Genomic DNA, 27008 nt, shown 5'->3' on the forward strand with positions numbered 1-27008 from the left:
TTCTGGAGAATTTTTTACGGGCTAGCAGTAGAGGGGTACTGTCTTAATTAGCTTAATAATAGTTATTAATTTTGAAGCAGCTACAATTACAAGAAATTGCCATTGATCATACTGCAACAATTATCTGCAAAAGTTAGGGCTGCTTGCATCAACTCCAATATATATTCAATTTGTTGTTGTCTATGTGTGTACTTAGATTCTTTTGAATACTTCATTTCTGTCCAAACGTATTTTTTAAAAAATCCTAGGATTTTGCTATATTAAAACTGATAGAAGCCAATATAATTATTTATCTTCTAACCCCTAGTAATGTTTAATGATATTTGAATTTCAGGTCATACTCTAGGCTACCCACTCCATCTTATTTTGTCAGCTACTGAACAATTAATTGCCCCAGAAGAGTTCCAATGTATAATATTGTCATGGAAGTAATTTGCCTTTTTCTGCTAGGTTATTAACTGTTTCCATTTAAATACAGTGCCCTCAAATATAAACATGTATCAAAATGCTAAGTTAAAGCTAAACTATGGAAGTTACCTATGTTGCTATCTCAAAATAAATAGCAATTTTATTAAGATCAAGAAGACCAGCAACAACCTATTCACAAATGTCATTTCTCAATTACATAGATAGAAATCAAAACATATAAACAAATAAAATCCGAGTCTACTGCATCACTTTGTTGAGCATTTATTCACTTCTGACCACATATTAAACATGGAACAGAGGACACTACAAAATTCAGCTACACTACAGGAAATGCCCAGCTTTTAGTCTTGTAAAATTCCTTCCTGGACGACTGTTTAAAATAGGTATAATCGGTACTGCATCCCTACAAAGAGGGTAGAGGAAGAGAGTATGTATCACTATTTTTATGTTTCTGACTCACATGGGTGGATCTGACTTTCAATGGGGATATTTCAGAATCTGCCCAGCAACAATGCAGATGGCAATGCACTGAACCGAGCCAGTATAAAGGCACAGAGTGCTTCCAGATGATAACATGAAAGAGATAGGAGGCAGGGGTACAGCTGTCAGAGACATCAGCATATAAATGACTGGGAGTCTGGCCTCCGTCCCTTTGAAGGTTCATGTCCCAAATCCATTGTCAAATAGCTCTTTTAGCATTTTTAAAGCCCAGTGAAAAAATACATTCTGGGAGCAAACTGAACGAACAGGGTTTTATGACTAACAGTCTCCACCAGTCCTGCTCAGGCAAAGATACGGCTTAAACAGCTGTTCAGTAAAACAGAAGCATGTACAGGTCTCTAACTGTGACAAGCCCAGAAACTGAGGAGTTTCAGCTGACCCTCATTGGGGAACAGGAAAGAGAGATCTTAGAAATTTTGTATAATAATCTCTAAAGGACTTTGTGGGGAATAACAGCAGCCTTTTTTTTCATAGAGCAACTAAGGCATCACTTTTGCTTCATGAAGGTTTAAAGATGCAGGAACTTAATGCCTATCCCATTTGTGGAAAAAATGACTGTGGCCACACTTTTCTTTGCATGCTTAATGTGGTGTCAAAGGAGGGGAGGCAGAAAGAATTTTTTAGGATGGTGCTGCATTCCCAGTCAGTGGACGCAAAACAACTTATGGTTGGGGGAGGGGCGGGAGAACTTGTATTACAAAAACATTTACAAAATAAAATGTATTACTGAACTTAGCAATGGTTGGGAATTATTAGATGCAGTGCTTTTCTATATGTGTTCTTAAAGTGCATTGATATACACAAATGTCTTAAAGTAGTTTCTATATGTTTCATTTCCTACTGTGACTGTTCTTTGCTGAGCTTGACTCATCTCTGTCTTCTTTCGTCTTAACTTATAATGAGGAGCTTTCTTTATTTTTCAACCTCCTTTCTCTCTCTCACCTGGCATGAGCAAAAAACATTTGCAGCTGTAGCTTGATTTTTTTTCCCCAAGCCTTTTCTGTTTGTTCCTACACCTTACTTCTTCTTCTCCCCCTACCTGCACTCTGATACAACTAGCCTGTGATCCAGAAAAAGAAACAGACAAACCTAATCAGAGACTTAAGAGCTTGGCTGCTATTTTTTTTATTTGATTTACTCCTCTGTCAAACCGGATCTCAATTCCTTGCATTGTTCCCCTCTCTGGTCTTAGCTGCATGATGATTCTCCATCATCTGTGTTCTTCTATCTGATCTCATCTACCCTTTGGATTGATGGTTCCTCCTTCCTTTGGGGTCTCTGCTGTGGTGATGATCCTCCATTCACCACCACTTTCTGTGGGGTTCCTTTTGATCTTTGGATGCTTTGGAAGTCTTCAGCCTCTTCTCCAAGGGCTCAGTATGGTCCAGTGTCATCCCAGGCCATCTTCTGCAAACAGCAGTAGTAGCAGCAAGAGCACCTAGCTCTAGTGGCTCCAACAATAATATGAACACACAAAAAGCAATGGCAGCAACCAAGACAGGTGGAGTGTGCTAGGCAGTCATATACTCTGCCTTAAAAAGAGTTTTCACTCTTTTTTGGTAACCTCATGACCACAGAGTATAGGTATAATACTAGACTTCCAATTGGGCAAAAAGGAGGTTACAGGTATTAGCAATTATCTGGACATGCCTGGCTAGTGAGAGGAGGTGCAGAACTGCTGTTAATTAGCTGGACATCTTTTTGCACATGGGTCTTCCTAGCTGTCATGGCTTGAATAACTACTCCTAGAAATGTATACTGGGACACCAGATAGATTAAATTCCCATCAATCTGCCAACTGTGGTTTGATTTTTTTTCCTGAAAAACAGATAATCTGAAAGCCAATTTCTCAGCTTTGCCAAACATTTGTAAAGTTTTTCTTATTCCAACCACTGATATTTGTATCACCCATATGCATTGTCAGACTGAAATTAGCCACTCAAGAGCAGTATGTAGATGAAACGTCAGATCAAAGAACCTTGTGGCCAGCAAATTTATATAATTAAATAGCAGATGTGCTAAATGCACCTCTGATTATGTGCCATCAAGTCGTTTTTGACTCCTAGCGACCACATAGATCCCCAACCTGTAATTTCAAGTCATTCATTGGTGCACTCATTGGCACTGTAACTGAGTTTGTCCACCTTTACTGCATCCTTTTTATTGGGGGTTACCCTACAGACATTTGTTGCACCTTACTCACAAATCAATATCTTCATAGAGTTGGTGGATCAGCAAGAGCAACTGGCTGCCAATTGACAACGGTTACAATTTCTTCCAAAGCTTATGTCTGTACACCAATTAGAAGCAGAAATCCACAAAGTTGTCGCACAAATCTCTTGGTGGGGAAAGCACATTAGAGTTAAACTTCTCAGCCGGCTGAAGAAAGGACAGCCAATGGTTCAAGGCTCCTAGATCTTGTCTGAAACCAGCTTATTTCCCTGCCAGAGTATTTTCCTTATCCTTTCCTTATCCCTTCTAATAATGTGTATGTTTGGTAAACAGTTTGCTAATTACACTGAGCAGGCTGTTTGGTCTACAACTTGGTCAGTCTATTTTATATCTTTTTTTAAAAAAATGGATGATTGTTATGCATTCCATATACATAACCAGCATTTCAAGCGTTGGAGCCCCCCATTGATTTAAGTAGCTCAGAAGGAGTGACATCTCCTTCAAGTCCCTTCCTTGCTTTCAGGGGGATATCAAATTTGTGATTTCAGAGGCTGTTCTCAGAGTCCTATCTGGAAGACTCTCAAGAATAGTTTTAGGATGTAGTGCATCAAATTCTGTGGCATAAATAAAATGAAAATAGAGTCACCAGATATCTGCTGATATTTGGTACTCCAACCTGCTAACAACAACAACAACAACACCTTGACATGGTTTTGGGACTTGTGTGCTCTGAGGAAGATGAGAGCTATGCCAGACTATACTGGGTAGGTCTCATCAGAGGAGCCAAACAAACAGTGTCTCTTCCATAAACAATATGGTGAGACATAATTTACAGAAACCTATACTGAATTGGTTGTTGCCTGGGTCAACAAGAGGCATGCTATGTGTTCTAGTTCCTGGACATCTGGTGACAAGTGGGCTACAGGAATCAGGACTGTTGGCTAAACAATCATGGCCAGCAGCTGCAGGACTACTGGAAGAAAAGTTGTTTACCTGTTGCAAATACACAAAGATTGAAAACAAAGAAATAATGATTTGCTATTACAAATCAAGTCCAACAAGAAGGGGATATCAGAAAAGGATGCATCAGTTCTGGAAAGAACAACTTCCAGAATCAGAAATAACAGAACAGAGGCTACCAGATCAATGTCGATTTATAATATGAAATAAAGTATTCACAGAAGTACAACTGGAAGAACTGCAAAAGTCTACTCAGGGCAAACGAACTGAAGCCTTGCCAGAAGTAGCGCAGACTGTAGAGGCAAACCAGGGGGATTCAGCAGTAGAGGAAGCCAGCATAGCTATTGAATCATTTTCATTCCCAAACCAGGCACCCTCTCCTCTGCCTTCTCCTCAGAAAGAACAAAGCCCTCTAACTGAAAAACAAAAGGAATGGAAACAAATAACTGAGCATCTAGAACAGCACAAAAACATCAGAATAAGGTTGCCTGCATTGAAGTTTGTTACAAAAAAACAGCTAGCATAAGTATTAAAAGATGCCAATACTGTAATATCAAATATAAGTACCAGCTCACTGCAAGAAACAAACCAACTGATGTACAGCCTGGCTGCAGTTATAACTGAATACCTTGAATGCAAAAACAACAAACAAGAAAAAAAGGCATACAGTGCATCACCAAAGTGGAAGATCAGGCTGGAAAAGAAGATCAGCATGCTAAGATCAGATGCAAGCAAGCTAGAACAAATGAAAGAAAAGAAGCTGAACAATAAGAAAACAAAGAATAACTGATCAATAAATATCACCTAGAGACAAGGAAGATCAAGGAAGCACTGGAAATAATAAACCAGCAAATAACAGCCATAGCCAAGAAATTTAGCAGACACAAAGCTTGAATTTCATACTAAAGGCAGAATGTCCAATTTCAACTGAATCAGAAAGATTTCTACCAATCCATCAATGGAGAGATTGCAATGAACCAGCCAACACCTGACAAAGAAGAAACAGTGCAGTTCTGGGTGTAGCTATGAGACAACCCAAAGAAACACAACAAGGATGCAGCTTGGATAAAGGAGATGGATAAGAAAACAAAAAGAAGTTGAAATGAAAGAACTTGTAGTAACAGCAGAACTGGTGAAGAAAAGGGCAAGGAAGATCAAGAATTGGTCAGCACCAGGTGAAGATGAACTGCATGGTTTTTGGTTGAAACATCTGACTGGTCTGCATCCACTCTTCGCCATGCAGTTTAACAACATATGCAAGCAGGTGAAATTGAAAATTGGTTAACATCTGGCAAAACCTACCTGATAATGAAAGATCCAACAAAAGGGTAGCACCAGGCAACTATTACCTGCTTGCCAACACCTTTCAAATTATTGTATTGCTGATGCAGTCCAACAGCATCTAGTTGAAAACGATCTCTTTCCACCTGAGCAGAAAGGAAACTGCCCAAACAGCAGAGGAACAAAAGATCAGCTCTTAATTGACAAGACGATTTTGGAAAACTGCAAGAGAAGGAAGACCAACTTGAACATAGCTTGGATTGATTACAAGAAGGCATTCAACTCCCTGCCACATGACTGGATAATCAAGTGCCTACAAAAAACAGGAATCAGTAGAAACATCAGAAGCTTTGTGTAAAGATCAATGGCACAATGGAAGAGACAGTTATTGGTCAATGGTGATAGACTGGGAGAGGTTAATATCAAGAGAGGAATCTTTCAAGGAGACTCACTATCACCACTACTGTTTGTCATTGCATTGCTTCCTCTGTCAACAATACTAAACAAGTCAAGCCATGGCTATCAAACATCAAAAACATCTCCCAGGCTATCTCACCTCCTTTACATGGATGATTTGAAGCTGTATGGAAAAACCCCATCTGAAACAGAATCGCTACTCAACACTGTCCGGATATATAGCCAAGATATTGCAATGGAGTTTGGACTGGATAAATGTGCCACCCTTACCATCAACAGGGGAAAAATATGAAAACTGAAGGAATCAAGAGGCCATATGAAAATAACATAAAGAGTCTGGATGAAGAAGATCAGTACAAATACCTGGGTATCCTTCAGGCTGACAACATCAAGCACACTGAGGTCAAGAAGAAGGTTACTAGTGAACACATCAGAAGAGTGAAGAAGATCTTAAAGACCAAATTCAGTGGTGGAAATACCATCAAGGCGATTAACACCTGGGCAATTTCAGTCATTAGATACACAGCTGGAATAGTGGACTGAACTCAACCTGAACCAGAAGCCCTGAATAGGAAGACTAGAAAAATAATGACAATGAATCATGCCTTTCATCCATGCAGGGATATTGCAGACTCTACTTACCATTGGTGGGCATGGAATGCTGCAAGTACACCAGATAGTTGAAGAAGAAAAAAGGACACTGGAGAATATCTGAAGGAAAGTGAAGAAGATGTACTGAAGGTAATACACCATGAAGGCTCACTGAATATCGAAGAGACCAAACTAACCTACAAGAAAGACCTAATGAAGAATAGAAAAGAGACATGGCAAGGCAAAGTATTACATGGCTAGTACATAAAAATCTATCAGGCAAAGCTGATAACAAGACTTGGCAATGGCTAAGAACAGGAAGGTTGAAGAAAGAGACAGAGGGGCTAATTCTGGCTGCACATGACCAAGCCTTAAGAACAAATGCATATAAAGCCAGAATTGAGAAGACAGCAACAGACAGCAAATGCTGTCTCTGCAAAGAAGCTGAAGAAACAGCTGCTGCAAGAAGATTGCACAGACTGGCTACAAACAATGGCATGGCAAAGTAGCAACAATGGTGCTCTGGAATATCTGCAAGAAATATCACTTGCCTGCAAGCAAGAACTGGTGGGACCACAAAATAGACAAAGTAATGAAAATGAAGAAGCTGAAGTACCCTGGGACTTTAGAATTCAAACAGACAAGCACCTGCCACACAACACAGAAAGCCAGTTTGGTCTAGTGGTTAAGGCACTAGGGTAGAAACCAGAAGACTGTGAGTTCTAGTCCTGCCTTAGGTATGAAAGTTGGCTGGGTGACTTTGGGCCAGTCACTCTCTCTCACAGAGCTGTTGTTGTGGGGAAAAGAAGGAGGAAGGAGTATTAGATATGTTCGCTGCCTTGAGTTATTTATAAAAAGAAGAAAGGTGGGATAAAAAAATCTTAAAAAAAAAAACAGCACCCCAGACTTAACAATTGTTGATAAGAAAGACAAAAAAGTCTGGATAGTGGACACTGCGACACCTGGAGACAGCAGAATAGAAGAGAAAGAACTGGAGAAAATCACAAAATACAAAGAGCTGCAAATAGAAATAGAACGACTGTGGCAAAAGAAAGCAAAGATAGTACCAACAGTAATAGGTGCCTTGGGTGCAATCCCAAAAAATCTGGAGCACCACTTGAACACCATCGGCATTGACAAAATCACCATCAGTCAGTTCCAAAAGGCAGCTTTACTTGGAACAGCTTATATCCTGTGATGATACCTTTAATATTATTAAACAACATCTGCCTATCCCAGGTCCTTGGGAAGGACTCAATAGGTGGACAAAAATGCTAAATCCAGTCTAAACATCTGGCTGTGTAACCAAACATAATAATTGGAGTGAGTATATTTGTCTGATCACACATGATTCCTTTTTTGTTGTTTTCTTTTTCTTATTATTTGGATATAAACTGCCCAGAGTCATTTTTGAGCTAGGCAGTCTCTAACTCTAATAAATATATAAATAAATGCTGGCCCTGTCAACCTGACCAATGAGACCAAGAGTTTCCAATCTTTTATGGGGGCACATTTCCTTTTCTGACTAAGTAGTGCTTTATAATACTAATTATTTTTGTTTTTTGCAACTGCAGGGCAAATGACAAGACATGCAAATTTTTTATCAATAGTTTCTATGATTACATATTATAGCTTTTATTGCTGTTACACATTTATGGCACAACTCAGGTTTGGAACTAGTAATCAACACCCATGGCTCCTCTACAGCACTGTGGGATAAAAGATTCTACTTTTGAATTATGAGCTGACAGAAGCAGAGGAGGAAATCAGTTGACTCTGCAGTAATTATTGATGAGTAGAATTGAAAATCTTCATACTTAAGATATTTATGACTTAGTTGCATAACCTTTGGAATCACATCTTTAGTATACTACCTGTGCAATAATCAGCCTCTAAATAAATGTTGGTATAGCAGATGTAATTCTGAGGTTAAGGACAGATGATCAATATCTGGGCAACATCCTATTGCAAACTTAATTACTGATTTTAAAAGGTCATAGGATGCTATTACATAGTCTATAGTGCTAGTTCCAATGTCTGCTCAGAATGTATATTCCCCAGACTATCATCTATCTATCTATCTATCTATCTATCTATCTATCTATCTATCTATCTATCTATCTATCTATCTATCTACCTACCTACCTACCTACCTACCTACCCTACCTACCTACGAAAATAGATGCAGAAACCTATGTGATTATGATTATAGTTGGGGATTTAAATACTTGATTGAAAAGGAATGATGCAGAGTGATGATGATATATATCCAATTTGTTCCAAAGATCTCAATTTTCGCAAAGCATACACTAAAACTGGAATGACACATTTTGGGCCTTGCACAGAATGAATGGCTTGATAGCAAAGCCCATACAAAATTCAGTTAAAAAATGAAATAATTTAAGTCCAGAAAAACTGGTCCCAGAGCTCATGGGACCTTTTCCACTAAGTGCAAATTACAGTCTGAAATGAAATGCTTCAAAGAAAAGAAGAGGCAGTAATAAATCATATGGGTACTTCAGTTTTACATCCAGATATTTCAAAATTGTTTTTAAATGTCAATGTCTGTGTACAAAGATAGAGCAAGTCTATTTGAAGACAGTCCAACTAAGACATTCTTATAAAATGCCTATAGAACAGTTCTTATTTTAATTATTGCATCTTCCTATCAACATTCTATATCTATATTGGTCTATTTGTGGTCCTATTCAGAATATTAATAAGTTTGACTATTATTAAAACAAGTGTTGTTACAAAGAATCTATCAAGACTTAAATATAATGCTACCAAAGGACAGAATCCTAATTTTAAAATGTGCCAGGTGGAGAGGTTTAGAACAAGGCACATTACTAATGGCAGCAGAAAAATCTGCCAGTAAACAGAGAGATATGGAAATTGAGCAGAGAAAGAGGGCATGGCAGTTCTGTTAGACCTCTGTCAAACTGTAGTCAGCCAAAGCACCAAAGCAAGTTAAGTCCTAGGTGAATTCCAAATGAATCCAACTGGAGATGGAGGAGGAGGAGGAAGAGGAGGATCCCCCTTCCAACTTCTGTTGAATGAAATCTCTGTTGTAGTGTTATTATCCTGGAGCTCTTACTATGGAAAGTATACCTGTTACTTTCTGCTAGTGGTCATATTTCTTACCAGCTACCTGTGATACAGGCAACACCTTACCTTTGCATTATGAGTGTTTTAAACCACAGAATATCACCTAACTTCATCTGAAATGTAGGAATTTTTAACTATTTCTCTAGTTTTCTTCTGTAACAGAATTATTGGTGATTAAATGAGCAACTGTAGTTTGGGCTATACCTAACATAAAGTTTAGCAGTGGCATCCATAGGGGGTGCATCGAAATTGGCCAGAGAGCTGATAGAGTGTTATGATGTATGTCCCACCCCTCTGGAATGTATGTACAACTCCGATGCGCATACAGAAGGGTTGGGTCTTGCATTGTGCCATCCTGCCAATTTTGAGCTCTCCTTCCTCCTGCCCATAGGATACTGCTGAGGATTAGCAACAGAGCCATTGCTATGGAAAAATCTGGCATAGTATGCATATTAAATATTATTTTATTTATGAAACATACTATATTGTTGAGTACCAACAATGTGTTATGCAAGATGCAATACAGATAAAAATGTTTAACCGGCTGCAGTGAAGATAAAAATGCTGCTCGAGTTCTTCAAGATCTGTTTTGAAAACTGATTTCACAGCAGTTGGATGTTTTTATCAGTGAGCTGGGACTCAGAGGCTGGAACTATGACAGTGGTGGCTTTTCCATGCAGATCTGCGGGGGCATCACAAGGGATCCTATGGGCATCTGCACATAAAAGCCCTTGGATAAACTGCTGCTTCCAGAAATCTTTGAGAGTCAGCATATTACTAGCCAATATGGTAGAAGAATAAAAAGGAAAAGAAAACAGTGCTAGCCTGAGAAGTTCTCTTGTATTTTCTCTGCCAATTCTCATTTTATCTGATGAAAAAGAATTTGTTTTAGACTTTTTTTCAAAAAAGAAGTGATTTTTGGAGACATTCTCTTAGGTGAAATGTGGAGTTCTTGCACTTAGTTATGAGATGATAAAGAGACATATAGCAATGTTCTTTTGTCAAACTGAAATCAAAGAGAGAGGGAAAAAAGGTTAATTAAACCCTTTGGGAAAGCGTCAAAAAGGAAATCTCCCCACTGTTTTATTTCAGTCGCAGTGCTATCATTCCTTTCTTGAGAAATTGCTGGAGAATTCCTCTTTGCCCAGGAGAAAATTGGAGAAATCTTCTAGCCAATTACTTTGCCCATTAATCTCCCATCCGCTTCTTAAAATTTCACCAGTCACGTTTGGTAATTTAAGTGAAGAGAACTGAAGAGACTGGTGGCAGATAAATGAGATTTTTCCAAGTCTTGCCAAAGGCTCAATATATTTTCTGAATTTTGTTCTCTTGATTGTCCTCTGAGAAGCTGAAATACTCCCAGCCCTGCTGAAAGGGATTTTACATTTCTGCACGTTCAAAGGATCTCAAAAGAACAGGAAAAGTGTATTAAACCCATGTCCTAATCAAGAGGCCTGTGCTTATTTATATGGAACACATGACATTCCCAGTTATTTCATACAGAAAGCACAACAGCAATCACAAATAAAAATTAATAATTTAACAGCTACTTCTTTCCCGAAAGATGACACGTTAGAAAAATAAAATGTAATGAACACCACCATAAAATAAAATGAAAGCTTAACCCAAAACAATAATCAAAGGAGTAACATATGTATTACAGATGGGAAAGCTAATCTGAGAGGGACCTCCATGTGGTCACTGGAGCTGCTTCACCCAGATAAGATGTTGGCTTGAGGCAAAGCCAAATAAAAATATTTCGCTTTGGATTCACGCAGTATTGCAGAGCGTGAAATGTTCTGTTTTGAGAAAGCCTGGCCATTTTGGATCAGACTTTGGTTTATCTAATTTTCTCGTGATGGGAATTAGATTTCCGTTGCATGACATCTACTGCCAAAAATGGATGCTCCGAATTTCTAGCACCAATGAATTAATGTGCCAATCTGCACAATCAAATCCCAAAGATAAATATAAATGTTTCTTTTTCAATATTATCAGGGTCCACAATTTGCCAGTCTCTCTGTGTGCGCGTGTGTCTGGGGGTCGTGAGGGATGATGAGAAACGTATGACACTGAAATTTTTAATACTATTTTGATTATAAAAACCTTTGAACATGTTGCAGAAAACATCCCCTGTATAAAATTGATCTAGACTAATATTAATTTTTCTTTCAATTGGTTATGGGGACCACAAATGAGAGTGGAAAAAAGAATGTACCTATATCTATCTATCAAAGAAAGAGGTTGTGCACTCAAATTCTTGGGGTTACACCTTTTCAAAAGTAAGAATGGACATTATGTTCTCCTCTTTTTTATTGTGACCTTTGTTCTGAAACTGAATGTGCCAAAATTGAGTAATGCAAGTAACTATTTCTCACAAGATTACTTCTTGTCAGTTATGAGATTTAAAAGAAAAAGATAAAAGAAAAATAAATGGCCGCTTTACTTTGAATCTGTATCTCTGTGTGTGTGTGTGTGTGTGTGTATGTGTATACACAGAAAGAAAGACACACATACACACAAACTTGAATACGGTTAGCAATGTTGTTTTTTCAAACCAATGATCTATAGTTCTTCATTTTGATTTATTGAAGCAAAGGAGTTATTAGTCTTTTTGTTCAACGTGGACAATACACATGTACTTTCAAGGTTCTACATAGGATATAATTTGCTGCCCTATTTTTGTTGTAGCTGCAATACATACAGCACTTAACTTCATGGAAACAAATAAGGCAGAAATAAGGTAAACTAAATTAGAATACCAGAATAATGAATAAGAACACAGATGGTAAGAACTGGAACAGGAAGACAGAGAAGCAAACTAAAAACTTAAGTCACAATGGGACAAGCTCTCTCTAGACAGTATCATGACACAATATTCTTGGCACCAACAACATAACTTCAAAGGCATTGCAAGAAAATCCTGGCACTGCTCCCGATACATTCAATCCGTGTTAGCGATGTTTTAGGCATGTTTTGGTTCCACTGAACTTGATGAGACAATATAGCCAAATTTAAATTAACTAACTTATTTCTGTTTTAAGAATGACAGCGTTTGGCTCAAAATCATTTAATGGAGATAATAAATGTATAGTACACAGGCATTATGTCATTCAAACAGCCACATGTTTAGAACCATTAAAAATATGAGCAAAGCACACACTTTTAAGAGTACTGGGAATACTGGAAAATAAATACAATTCTAAGTATAAGGAAGCATGAGAAAGACATTTAAATGGTATTGAGGAATAAATACTGCATTGTGTAAATGTGTGCATTTCATCAGTTTCATCTGACTTGCCAAGAAATGAAAATTGTTTACACAATGTTTACTAAAGATACTTTATTTCAAAATTGCATGATTTACTGACCTTTGTCTATTGGTCATACAAATCTATATCTTTATACATACTTGGTGGTGCTCTAAAATATTATTTTGGTTAAGATATATGGGATATTTCTCAGGAAAATGATTTACTTTTTACTGGTTTTATTTAATGATATCAAAAGTGTGTGAAACCATAGCATACTAAATGTATATTAGTAAGAGCAGAGTGGCTATTAACAACTAAACAGCAGAAGATAGTTGAATTCCATCTACAGAGAAATGATATTAAAATAACTGGTTTACTATGATACATTAGCACAGTTTTGGCTATGATTTCTGTAGCAATAATTCAATTTATATGTTAAATATTGGGCATCATTTATAACCTATTGGACAGCTAGATTCTGTTATGCTGTTTGCAATCAAACTTCATATTGTTATAAATGTTTTCCTCTTAGGTAAGAGAAATTGTGCTGATTTAATTAGTATGTGTTATTGTGTTGTGTGTCTTGATTTTGTATTATCTATATTATGTCATTGTAACAGGTATTTTAAAAAAAGATGTCTTGATGAATAATGAATGTTTTATAGTTTAAAGATTTCCTGGGAATATGTGCAGAAATATCCCAGCCAATCACGACTGCACTGTTCGCAGAAGATATTAGTTAAAATCCATGCTTTCTCTTGTTTTTTCCCCCAGGCGGAATTCAAAATAATGCTAATGATTTCCATGTCACGTAGCGCTTGGGACAAGATTATCTGAAAGAATCTTCTCTCTATCCTGAGTTTTAAGATCCTTTAAAGAGGATTTCTGCTTGTCCGGTCAGACCACCTGAAGCTGAGTTAGTGCCCTCCAGGAGCAATCCTTGCTAAAGGTGTTCTGGGGCTAGCAGGGTCAGCAATGATCTTTTACTGATCAGTAAAGCCATTTCTAACTTAACAGGCATTTGGCCCATATACTGAGATTCCATTTACTGACACTAACTGTTTCAGACAACTGTTGTCAACTCATTGTACTGGTGTTATCTGTTTTTATTTTATGTTTCGTATTTTATTACATTTTCTTATTTTCATCTGCATTGAGAACTATCTGGAGGTCTGGATTATGATGAGAAGGGGGTCTGGCTGCCTTCAGCTCCCCTTGCTGCTACTAACTAATTAGATGAAAATTCTGTTCTGGAGCATTTGGAAAGCTGATGCAAGTCAGAATCAATACGGGACTATATTAACAAAAAAACTGACCTCATGTGAGGTAGCTTCCTTTGTTCATAGCCTTCTCTCTGCCTTGCTTTAGAAAGCTATACAAAATTCAAACTCTTGTTTATATTTCTGTTTTGTTGTTTGATTATATTTTGTTTCTTTTTCTACTAGTAGGTTACTATTTTTCCTTTTATCTGTTTCTGATTTTTTGAGTATTTGAGTGCAACATTTCCCCCCATTAAGCCTTTTCCTTCATTTTTTTTCTCAACCAGCAAGCAGAAATCCATTTGCTTTATCTTGTATTGCATGTGCTATATTTTCTGTACTTTTAAACAGTAAATGATTATGATTATGGTATCTATCAGCTGTTGCTATTATTCTTCTAGAGTCAATTACTAAGTACAAACACCACTTCTAAAATCGAGTACAAATAAACTAAACGAGCAAATATAATAAAACAATATAAGCACAATAAAAAGCTGTAAAAGCAGCTGTACATTCCAGTAGAGCCAAAACAGCATTAAAATGGACTATTAAGTAGACAGAATGACATTCAAATAAGAAAAACTGTGCCAGATACCAACAGTCCACCATCAAAGTTAGAACCAGTTGAGGTTCCCTGAGGAGAGCATTTTGTATGTCTTCTCTCCAGCTATCACTAACATAGCTAAATCCAAATATGTTTCAGTCCAGATTTCTCACCCATCACTCAAATACTAGAATGAGGGCAGATGAAAGACAAGGAAGGAAAGGGCAGACACAAAATTAACACAGTTTCTCACAGTTGTGACAAAACACGGAAATGACATGTCTGGGTGGTCATATTGACAGGATAAACTGAAAACAGTTTTATTTGGAGGGTTTTTTTATAATTATTATTCTAGACAACCCAAGAGAATGGCAGAAAGAAATTAAGTAAAGGAACTTGGGACTCTGTCCATCTGCAAGATAAATCTCCGAATACAAAATGAATAGCAACAAATTTGGTAGGACAGGAGAAGGCAACACCACCACCACTGACTAAAAAATGAGCAGATCTGGCTGGGAGCATTGAAGAAAAAAAAACAACCCAGCACATCCTTATGAGCGGGGCATTGTGGGGCAATGCCTGTGTCTCCTTCTTTTTGGTCATATGTTTCAGACAATGGCTATTATTCAGGGGTTGGAAAGAATTCAGGAAGCCATGCTCTGCATGTCTTCCCCAATTTACTTCATTTTGTTACTGTGCTACAGCACTCTCTTCTGATACTGTATGAATTTTCTCTACTGAGGAATCCTGAACATTATTACTATTTTTTAGTTATAGTAGTGTAAGTGAGCAGCCTTATGGTGTGCTTGGATTATCAATATATTTATATCACCATCATTCTAAACTCATTGGCTTCCATGAATTTGTACTACAACCATCAAAAGTTTGGATAAATCCAAACCTAGTCCCTGCAATTAGAGGTATCTAGATAGTATAGAATGAGAACTGTGTACTTGTTCACATGCAACTGGTACATCTTATTCTGCTTGGTGAGGCACACATTCAGTTGGAATATGGAATATACAAAAAGGTTCCATTTTCCTTGTGTCATTTTTGAATGAATATTCATGCTATGCTGGTGCTGTATCACAAAAGTGGTTATAGAGGAGCTCTCTTATATCTGTAACAATCCCTTCATGAACAACCATATTCTACATACTGGGCTGGATCAAAACTGGATCATCCAGTTAGTATTCATTCCACTGTTCTCATTTATTTATATATTTATTTTATTTACTCAGATTTCTGTGCTGCTGCTCCTATCAGGAGACTCTGAGCTGCCTACAACCTGCTACAGTAACAGGATTAAACTCATAAATCCACAAGGAATAGAAGATACCTACAAAATACTGCTCCCACTATATTAAAAGGAGATCCCCATACCTCTGAGGTAGTTGAGCAGCCTAACTCATCCACAAATGCCCTCCAATGGAGCCAGGTTTCAGGGCTCTCCAAAAACTTAGCAGGGAAGGGGCAGTTCTGATATCTAGGAAAAAGTTGTTCCAGAGGAGGAAATCCACCCATGAGAAGCCTTAAAAATGGGATCCCTGAAGTAGACATTTCCCTGGCAGAAGAGCCCTTAGCATGCCTTCTCTCCTTGATCTCACTGGCTAGATATAGGCAGATTCTGAAATATACAATGTAACCAATGTAGGACTTCAGAGATGACAATGTCAGCCTTACCAGGTAGACCAAACAGGAAACACAACCAGATAAACTAATTCTACTTTATTGTAAAGCTATAGTAACAGAATCTTGCAACTCTGAAAGTACAATTCTCCCACCTTCACCTTTACAGCCCAAAAACTTAGGAAGGGTCCCTTCTGAGCCTTTTGCCCCGCCCACTATCCAGCTGCGGGCTATGCTCTCTTATCTGACCATTCCCTAGGCAGCATCTCTCTGCCCCATCTCCCAAGGTCTTTCCCACATACCATTACAGACAACCATCATCTTGAACTGCACTCAGAGCTAACAGGTAATCAACACAGCTCCCACAGTAGAGGTATAAACGAGTTCAATCCAAGGGATCCCAAGCTCATGATAAATTAACTCATGATAAATTAAGTCAGTTTCTGAACTTCCAGCCACTATTTTGGGACCATAAGCTTAAACCCATTTTCCCCCATCCAATCTCTAACAGTCTCTCGTTACTGAGAAAGGGACTCAACTGCATTTCTTCCTGTGCCAGGGATGGCAGTTCATATTGAGGATACCTCACCTGTGCCAATGAATCATCTCCCCTAATGGTTTCATGTAGATGTATTACGGAGGAAAGAGCTGAGCCACACCACAGAGGACTCAAAGATTCAACCTTTCCCTCCCCACCACTACTGACTGAAGCCAGCCAGTCAGGAAGTAGAACCTCTGCAACGTAGTCTCCCCACCCTCATTCCTTTCAGTTGGCTCAGAAGGATTCCATTGTTGACAGTCGTGAAGGCAGCGGGCTGGCCCAGAAAGATTCCATTGTTGACGGTACTGAAGAGAGCCAGCAGAACCAGGAGAGCTACACTCCCCTCCTCCCAGTCCTAACACTAACCCGTAATTCATTTTATGCACAAACTAAGATCCAGCAACAAGGCTGTAATTTTTGTGTGATGCTGATGACTTTTGCTTATTTTAAAATGTGTGGATATGATATTTAGAAGGCAATGAAAGCACTTCCATTTCCTCATATATCTTTCTATAATATGAACGAACACCTTCATATAGAAAATGTAGGGCTAAATCTAAGGATGCTTTTGTGTTACCATAAAGCACTTCTGCTTGTCTAAGCCATGACATTTTTTTTTTTTCTTACGCCTTCTAACTTCTACATTCCTTTGCTCTACAACATTATTTTTCTGTGGAGTCTCCCCTAACCTCAGGAACAAGTTGCAATGAAAAGGGAAGATCAGAGTTCAAGAAAAATTGGGCACAGAAGTTGGACGAGGGAAAGTTACCACTGGATACAACCCAGAGTCACTACATGGAATTTCAGATAGATGGTCAGTCAGCTTCTGTTTGCCTGGAAATGCAGGCTTTAATATTAATCCAGTTACATTGTAAACTTGCATAATCAAAATATTTTGCTCCCTAGAAGATCCTATGTGTTGTATTCTGCTTCTTTATTATAGCAAAGTATCTAATTTTTTGGTAAGCAACTTCCCACAGAGTAATACATTTTCATCTCTTTCTTTGTGTATACAGGTAGTCCTTGTTTAGCAACCACAACTGAGAATGGCAACTCAGCCGTTAAGCAAAGCAGTCGCTAAATGAAACTATGACTGTGCTATTTTCAGCTTTCCTTTGCTTTACAGACCTGGATTGCTTGTAAAGTTACTTTTTCATCACCGCTGTAACTGCGGTCACTAAATGAGGAAGTTCTAAATGAGGACTACCTGTACTATCCATTTCAAAAGTAATACAGTAGCCTTCAGATGCCATGTTCTTGTAATACATTGTATCTATAAAATGTCATTTTTTCTTGTTGACTTACCATTACCTATCCAATGTTAGGCAATTTTAATCAGGATAAAACTATAATATCTTTTAAATGAAAAAAATTATTCATGAATAAGTTTACCTGAAACAGTATGCCAGATGTTGGTTTCACTCTTTGCTGGAATAGCACATTTAGTGTTTGGTTTTGTTGTTCCAGGTCAAAGACTCTTGTTTTCAATTTCAAGCATTCCTCTCTCAGATCCTAGAGCAGGAAGGGAAAGGACATGAATAATAAGATAACAACACATGACCCAAAAAATTATGTGAATACTAGAATACACTTGATATAAGATCTAATCTATATACTTAAATATAGTTTCAGCACTAGTATCTCTAAAAAAGTGTTTAAAAGATTACCTTCTGAAGGTGAGATAAATGTTTTAGACTTGTAGTTAAAAAGTTAATAGTATATTTCTTTACTCATCTATCCTAGAAGTAATCCCAACTATTCAAGGATATTTTTTCCAGGTGAGTGTACAAAAACTATTCTGATGAATTCTGCTATGTCTGTATTCACAAGAATAAATACAACAATAAATAAAATATAAATTATTATATGCTAAATTGTTACTTCCCCATAAAGAACAGGGCTCTAGAAGCACTCTTATATAGTGCTGGGTGTTGGAGAAAGATGAATTGAGCAAGTTTATATTTCATCCAAAGTAAAAATGGGAAAAGCAAACCAATGCCACGTGAAAAGAAGATAAAAGCTACCCTGAGCAGGGGTAGCTATATTTGACATGAGTATATTACACAGTTTCTCTCAACCTCTGCCTTATAAATCCGCCAGCACTGGCATTATATCTATCCCTTCTCCACTGATATCTCCCTGTGAAACTTTAAATCTGCAGTGAGGTGCATTAGTTCTCTTAATATTCCAATGAAATTTGAAAAATTACAGTCCACAAAAGCCCAGCTATTGTGGAGATATACAAGCAAGTCACTGAATCAATTTGTCTACTTTTTTTTTTTTTAGAAGTGGGTGGGGGAGCCATTTTGTCTTCTCGTCACCCGGTGCATAAGAAAAGACAGCGTGGTATCCATTTCGATTAGTTGGACTTTGCTGTCTGGATGGCCTGGGGGCTGTTGGCAGAGTTGGAGTTGTGGATAGTGGGGGGCCCTCCCTGTGTAAGGGATTTCCCCCTCAGGGTGAAAGCTGGGGGGGGGCGAAGTAGTGGCTGGCATGGATGGTGACTCCTAGCTAGCCAGGTGAGAGCAGCTGGTGTGGGAGTGGTTGATGGTTGGGTTATAAAGGGCGGTTGTGTTTCCTTAGTGCTGAGAGCAAGTGCTAAAGCACCTGGTGACTCAGATTTCTTCCCCCTTGGATGTATATATTTGGTGGTGAGATGTGGGGATCCCCTGTGCTGGGTACTGAGAGGTCTGGGTTGGGGGTTGTTGGGGCCTTGGGGGAGGGACTAGGGGCAGGTCAGTGTATTTTGATACAGTATAATACATAGCCCATGGGAACAATTCATGTCTCCCATGGACATTAGGTTCTTATATCTGGGAAACCTGCATTTTGGAGGGGGTGGGATGAGGGATTTTGTTGAAATCACAGTAGCATTTTCTAACAAATATCAATAACTATAACTGTAAATAAGACACAAATAACTGGTTATTTAGCACAAAAAAAGGAAGACTCAAAAGCAAGTAAGGGAAATGGGACATTTGGAGCCACATAGCTCATTAGTTATTCTTCAAACTATCCCTTTTTGAACTCTTTGAACTGAGTCAGAGGTTCACTGTTTCTCTTTTTGAGAAGAATAGAAAGCACATTTTACTGCCTCATAAATATAACTAAAAAAGACCTCCTGAAACTGGATCAAATTTATTCAAGGACCAAAGTGGGTATGCAGATGTATAAAGCTTATGCATTTGACAGTGGTATAAATAAAAATGTACTTCTATATACACTGAATAGCCCAGCAGGGTGACAGCAATAGTAAAGTATAGCTGATCTCAAAAAACTAAGCAGATTTGGACCTTGCTATTACTAGGTGGGAAACTACTAGGAACTTCTAGATTGGGAAGTTGGGGGGGGGGAATTCCAGAAGACAATAGTGGTCAACTTCTTCCATACTTTCAATAAGAAAAATGCATGGATGATCATGAAGACAACAAGAGCTGAGCTCAACGTGAAGAGTTTCCAATGCTAATATTTTTATATGCTAGTATCTGTCAGCCTTTTATACCTCTCAATTTTTTTTCAGTTATAGAAGTATATAGAAATCACAGCCCAAAGACATTCATATAATGCTCACATGTGAAAATATAGACAACTATATATTTTCTCTGAATGTTGCACCTATGAAAACAAAGGAGTTTCAAATGTTCAAATGATTAACATATTTTGATAATCATTTGGAACATTAGCAAAAAAAATCTGGAGAGCCAACACAATCATGGGTCCTCTGTCCCGGATTCAATAGAGTACCTGACGTGAACAATGGATTAGCCATAGAAGTTAAACTCTTTTGATGGGTTCTTGGTTCTGTTCCATTTGCATGCATTATAACTCTAAGACTTAACTTTTTGGCCATAGATATGGTAGCTAACAAAGTTTTGTACAAGCATGTAAATAATAGTGTACAAGAAAAGGATTCAGCTAAATGGGAGGAATGAAAGGAAAAATGTGTGCATTTGTATGTATAAAACGCTGTGTATTTGTGTACGAGAGAGAGAGAGAGACAGAGAGAGAGATTGTAAACACAAGCCTGGGAATACTGTGTCACCTTTTCAGAAGAACAATGAAAGCCACAGTGAACTGTTCATAAGATAGATTTTTCTGGAGAGTAGAGATGTAACAAGCCTCAGCAGACTTACATAAAGACTCCCCTGAATTCAGCTTACTATTTGGTGACTACATGGATAGAATTTTCTTACCATCAGTACAGAAATGGCTTGTTATTGCTTTCTTTGGGGATATTTTTGACTTCCCACGCTATTCCACAATCCTGGGATTTACAGGTGGTCTCCTATCCAAATGCCAACCAGATGCAAACTTGCTACTTTTTAAAATATCAACTAAGATCCCTGGGTGTTACCACTTAGCTTATATAGAAATTCTTAAACTGTTGTGCTGACTCAGCAAAATGACATCAGCAACAATGACAAAGAGATAAATAAATTTCTGTAGGTTGTTACTGTATACAGTATATGGTATAGAAATGTCATAAAAATGAGAACAGCCACATCGCCTATCTTCCTATAGTTTATCTTTTGAAGCAGGCATAAAGGAAAAGAACAAGTTTTAGCTCCCTCTGTGTGTGTTCATTAACAACATTACCAAGATATAGAAGCACATAAACCAGCTGAGGCTACAGATTAGAATGTGGAATAGTCTGAAATAACCTGAGTGTTTGTCTTCCCTTGCGCTGTGTCAAAGCCAGCATGATGAAAAGAAAAAAGGGATAACACAATGGAACACTCCTGTTAAGAGATAGCTGGAAAAAACGTAGCTTAGCTTTAATTCAAAGTTAACACTGAATGAACTAAGAAATCATTTTGCCTGAGTGCATTATGAGGGCAGTGCTTATTTAAAATACCCCTAAGGCTAACCAAGTTATATATTCTCTGCCTACTAAAGTGACAAGGAGGCAATGATACTTTATTTGAAGTGCAACACAATTCTGAATCCTTTAATTCAGCAAATAGTTGCCTGGTAATATCATCTCAGGCCTCACATAGAGAACTATTCTAGATATTCTGTTTAAACAAGCAAAAGCACTAATGCCACTTCTTACAAGTTTCTAACAAATAATCAAGATATGGAGGAGCTAGAGGCTTCAATTAAGATAGAAAACCACAGACTTCAAAAGAATAAATGCTTTATGAGATCTGGGAATTTAGACAAACTTAAACCAAGCAGCACCACCTATGTATCTATCATTCATTTCAAAACCTAGATGTTGACATTACCTGATCCTAGATTTAAAGTTAAAGATTAAAATGTGAATGGCTAGATGTTCCAATTATTGAACAGTGTTTGAGAACTACAGTGGTTCACAAAAAGATCACGCAAGCATTTGTAAAACAGTACATTAAAACAAACAGATATTAAAAGTGTTTTATACAATAATCATATTATTACAACCTTACTACCAAGAAGAAACTGTTTCTTCTTCAGAATATTCTCCCAGTTAGAGATACCTGGTTTCTAACTGCAACACTGAATCCTGAATAAATTACATAATTGAGGGTCCATCACTGAGATGACTCTATTAGGGGACATACTCACAGGTGGATCATAAGCACTGGCTGATCCCAAAGCATGATCTGATTGATACCAGGGAGGCACATTTTAAAATTTTTGGGTCATGTACAGCTTTTATATGCTAATACCAACAGAGTTGGGCTCCAGTCCAGTGCAGAATTAGTCTTACATGATCCCACTTGCAAATTAGGAACTAAATTCTATGTATTCCAGTCTATCTTCAAAAGAAGCTCCATGTAGAGTGAATTTTAGTAACCAAGGCTTGAGATTATTTGGATTTATATATTTGTTATCACAATCCAGAAAAAGTTGTACCTGTTGGCCAGCCAGAGTTGAGCATGGACTTTCCTTGTCACTAAAGCTATCTGTGATTTTAGCACCTGCTTTGAAACAGAGCAAACTCCCAGTCTACATGGCTGCTCCTACAAAGGGAACAGAGTCTTACCCTGAACTGTTCATCTCTCTTATTCCCAAACTGAGAACCAACTAGACATATTACTTCCAACTTATCAAGATTTGGTTTCAGTTTACTGGCCCCATCTAGCCTATCACTATATCAGGCAAATGTACAGCCATTCTTGATTCTTTCACACACTCACACACACAGATGCCACAGTTGGCCAATCTGCACAATATGATCCAGCAAATGACACAGGTACACTATTCATTCCCATTTTTGCCATCCAGAAAGATACCTCCATTTTGTTCTCCAGCAGGGCTCCTGCTAAAGAAACTCTTGAATTTCCCAGTTACTATTTGAACTATGTCAAATTAGAAGTCTAGATATCTTAAAGCATACCAGAAGACACTGATGGGTTGATTACCCGTATTTTGGTACAGGAGTTCAAAAGCAGCAAACACAGCGCTCCTCCTCCATAACAACCCCATAGGGTAGGTTCAACTGAGAGAAAATCTTGGGCCCAAAGTCACCCAGGGAACTTCTGCTGTTAAAGATGGACTAGTACCTAGGTCTGCCCATTCCTAGTCCAACACCTGAACCACTACACCACATAGGCTCCAAAACATGGAATATTTTGCTTGCAAGTGTATGACTGTTTGTAAGACTGTTATTCTTCCTTCAGTTTTTATGTACCTCTGAACCAAAACTGTAATCTATGGAGACAATGGGAGCAAACCCCATAATAACAATACAATACTAATAACAAGACCCTCAAAGCCTGATGTCCTATCTACTGTACAGATGCCTTCTTTCTTCACAATGGAATATATTTTTCTTCATATTTCCTGCTCAAAATTGGGCTCACTGAAGGAATTCCATGTCTTACAAAGAACAATCTTATCCAAACTGCCCATTTCAAACTACAAATTTGATGTCAAGAGTTCAGTGACATTGATAAATCTCTCAAGGTTTTGCTTCCTCGGTTGATATGATCTCCTGGCGGAATCACAATCATTTGATATAATTTTGGGCTATTTGTACTTCATTCCTTAAACTATTATAAGATGTGCTTAATTTAAATAACAAAAACACCACCAAGAGGACCACTGAAATTTCACAGTATAATATGCATGGTTAGTATTCCTGCATGGTATTATTCTTGTTAGGAGTTCTTCAGATTCCTTCTGTTATTTTACAAAGTCCCTCTGGGGTATCATCTCTTGGTGACATGACCGGTTCTGTCTTAGTGTAATGTAGTAGAAGACTTATCTGTTTACCAGTTATTACTTGGATTCGTATAGAAGCCATTTGTGATTGACCCTCAAAGCCTAATTTCCTATTTACTGTACAGTATTGCCTTCTTGTCCTTTTTTATAAATGCTTTCAGTCCAGATAGCATTAAAAGGGCTGTAAGAGTTAACATTCATTAACATTTAGAATGCTTTGTGTTTCCCCTTCAGGATATTAAATTAGCTAGTGTTACTTAGCAAAGGCTGTGCATCTGTCAAATTTTGTCAATATCAAGCAAATCACTCTATTAAATACATTTTAATCTATATTCTTGGTCCACTCACAAGGAGTCCCTAGAACTTGTGGCTTTTGCATCTTCTGATAATGTCAAAAGGAGCAGTTGTGGGAAAAAAACCTTAACCCTAAAGTGCTACAAATACAAGAACATTCTCTCCCTTCACCTCACTGTTTTTTGTTTTGGTTTCTTTGCTTCTTTTGAAAAAGAAAGAATGTTTTAAAGTAAGATAATACTATATTGGGACCAACACAATTGCAAATATACCCTCAGAGAAGGGTTCCTATGCTGTACAATGCTAATCCGATTCTTGCAAGCCCTTGAATTCAGGCTTGTTTAGCCATCACAAATGGAATATATTTCTGATTTGTTTCTGGAACTGGATCATTTCTTTCCTTAATGTTTCATAGATATCATGGAATTAAAACACTACAGCATGGTTACTGATTTCCTGCCACTACCCAGCACTACACTGGATGTAGCATTACAACAATTGGCTAGCCAAATTTACATACAGTACTCCATGGAGAACAGATCAAGCAACACCTAACTCTTTCCCTAAGTAATAATTGTGAGAGTTGTGTAAAACCTGTCACTCAAAGCCCCGTATCCTCTTGAATGCTTATGGTGAATTAACTCCATTATAACTGGGTTGGTTACTGGCAAACTGTAGTTAAAGACAGTAAAGATGAAATATCCTACAACTGAAGCTGAACTCATGGTGGCTACATAGATACATCCATGTAGTTTTCTTGGCAAGGGTACAGAAGTCGTTCGCCCTTGGCCTTCTGCTAGGGTTTTTTTTCCAGTCTTGCTTGTAAACCTGGGATTGCCTGACAATCTTCCATCTAAGTACTAATTAAGTCTAACCTTGCTTAGCTTCCTGAGGTTGGCTGTGTGCTGCCATGTAGTTGAGTAGTTAGGGAATACCTAGGTTTGCATCACCTGTTCTGAATGCAAACTATTAAATTGCCCCAGCCTCCCTGAAAGGCAAGCAAGAGACAAATACGATACAGAAGAAAAATACATCACTCTTTTTCAAGGAGTGGGCCAAGAAACCATCACTGGGCACTGTTTCAGGTATACCGCAGTGCCACCGCCTGCCCAGGGTCTCCTTGCCAAACCCCCACTCTCTCTGCAACCTTTTGATTATGCCAATACAGTAACAGGAGCTCCAAAATAATGTAGCACATAGATTCACATGGCAGCAGAATTAAGGCTATAGCTTGCAAAGCTGGAGGGAAGGGAAGGGAAGGGAAGGGAAGGGAAGGGAAGGGGAGAGAGGAAGCACAGCAAAAGGTAACATGGCTGACAAAATAGGAAAGAAAAAAGGCAAAAAATGAGAAGAGGGAATAAAAAGGCAGAAAGAAAGTGAGAAACAAATGAGGCAAATGTCTCGTTTCTGGCTGTGGAAATAGCGAAGTTCTCTTCTAGAAAAATAAGCTCAGCTTTGTGGGTGGCAAGAAGCTTTAGGTAAAGGTGGATAAAAGTTTTGGCAGGCAAAGAAAAGGAGAAAGTCCTACTGTTCCAAGGAAAAAGAGCTAAACCTATATTGTAAATGTAGTTTTAGGTTGTTTGTGCCACCACTATTTTACTTTGATTTTTAACCTTAGAGCAGCGTTTTTTAACTTGGCAACTTTAAGATGTGTGGACTTCAACTCCCAGAATCCCCCAGGCAGCAATTCTGGGAGCTGAAGTCAACATATCTTAAAGTTCCCAAGTATGAAAAACACTGCCCTAGAGCATATCTTCCTATAGAAAAATGAGCTTAATATTATACGTGAATAATAACTAACATATATAAATAAAAACACGACACATACAAGTTGGGGGGAAGGTGATAAAATTCAATTAACATCACACAGCAATTCCAAACAAATTGGCTGTCTCCAAGGTGCATTTCAGGAAAACTAAAAACAGCTGCATGTCTCCTTACATGTGTAGCAATTTGGCTGTGAGTAGCCCTAAGTATAAATGAACATAAGTAAAGAGTTTCCAGTTGTTCTAAATCTGAAAGAATAACATAGTAATAATGGCTGACCAAGTATATAAATAATGGGGTCGTATTCTAATCTTACACATTGTCAGTGGTAAATTTATTTTTATTTAATATACTTACTCCCAAATATGGATGTGATTTCAGGTGTAGATCAACTTGAAATTACCCTTTAAGTTACTAAAGCCTTCTCAATTGCTAACAGCATTCTGCACACTTGGCAGGTTTTTATCAGCAGGAAGTCATTGCTTTGTGTTGGTTAAAATACATTCTTAATCTTTATTCAACGGCCTCAGAAGGATAATCCATGTGATTCCCAGTGATTCAATGCAATGTATCATAATGCTTATTTTACTGGACAAAAAAGCTTGATAATTTTAGTTAAGTATTTTTTGACACCATAAAGAAATAAATGACTTACCTTCTGAGTAAGCAGCGCTTGTACAACCTGGTTGGCTACCTATAGAAGAGATAAATCACAGCTGAGAACTACTTTGCATAATTAGAAAAAAAAACTCTCTTAACTTCCATAGAAACTAAGACTCTACTTAATTTTTTTCATTTCAAAACTTGGTGACTTTTTTAATGACCCCTCAACATAACATTTTTCACCCTGTAGAGTGAAAGGGGTAGAACCAATTCAGACTAGGAGCCAAACCATATGTCAGTCAACTGCTTTAGAGGAAGAAAACAACATTTTCCCCTTCCAAACAGAAAAAGCAGCCCTGAGTGTACTGTACTGAAAAAAACAGACCATCTGTTCATGACAGCTAGGTGGCATTGCATGCTCCAGAAAATTAAAATATCGACAGCTCAACCAGAGTAGAATTTTACCAATACTTTGTATATTGACTTAAATCAAATGACAAAACTTTGAT

General features: G+C 37.9%; 1 protein-coding gene across 5 annotated transcripts in view; it reads right to left on the reverse strand.

Moving 5' to 3' along the window:
- Nucleotides 1-27008, reverse strand: part of NCKAP5 (NCK associated protein 5) — a 680918-nt gene that overhangs the window by 148550 nt on the left and 505360 nt on the right. For all 5 annotated transcript variants that reach the window (XR_015797191.1, XM_088146486.1, XM_088146485.1 and 2 more), the window contains 2 exons: nucleotides 26552-26590; nucleotides 18079-18198 (listed from right to left, as the gene is read on the reverse strand). Coding sequence is in view for 4 of the 5 variants with exons in the window: in XM_088146486.1 (XP_088002612.1) it covers nucleotides 18079-18198; nucleotides 26552-26590 (159 nt within the window). In the remaining variant the exon portion in view is untranslated. The remainder of the gene's footprint in view (nucleotides 1-18078; nucleotides 18199-26551; nucleotides 26591-27008) is intronic.

This window comes from Python bivittatus, unplaced genomic scaffold, assembly GCF_059951505.1.
Source record: "Python bivittatus isolate LINGU-HERP-01145 unplaced genomic scaffold, Pbiv_v1 ctg000480_np1212, whole genome shotgun sequence".
Lineage (NCBI taxonomy): Eukaryota > Metazoa > Chordata > Lepidosauria > Squamata > Pythonidae > Python > Python bivittatus.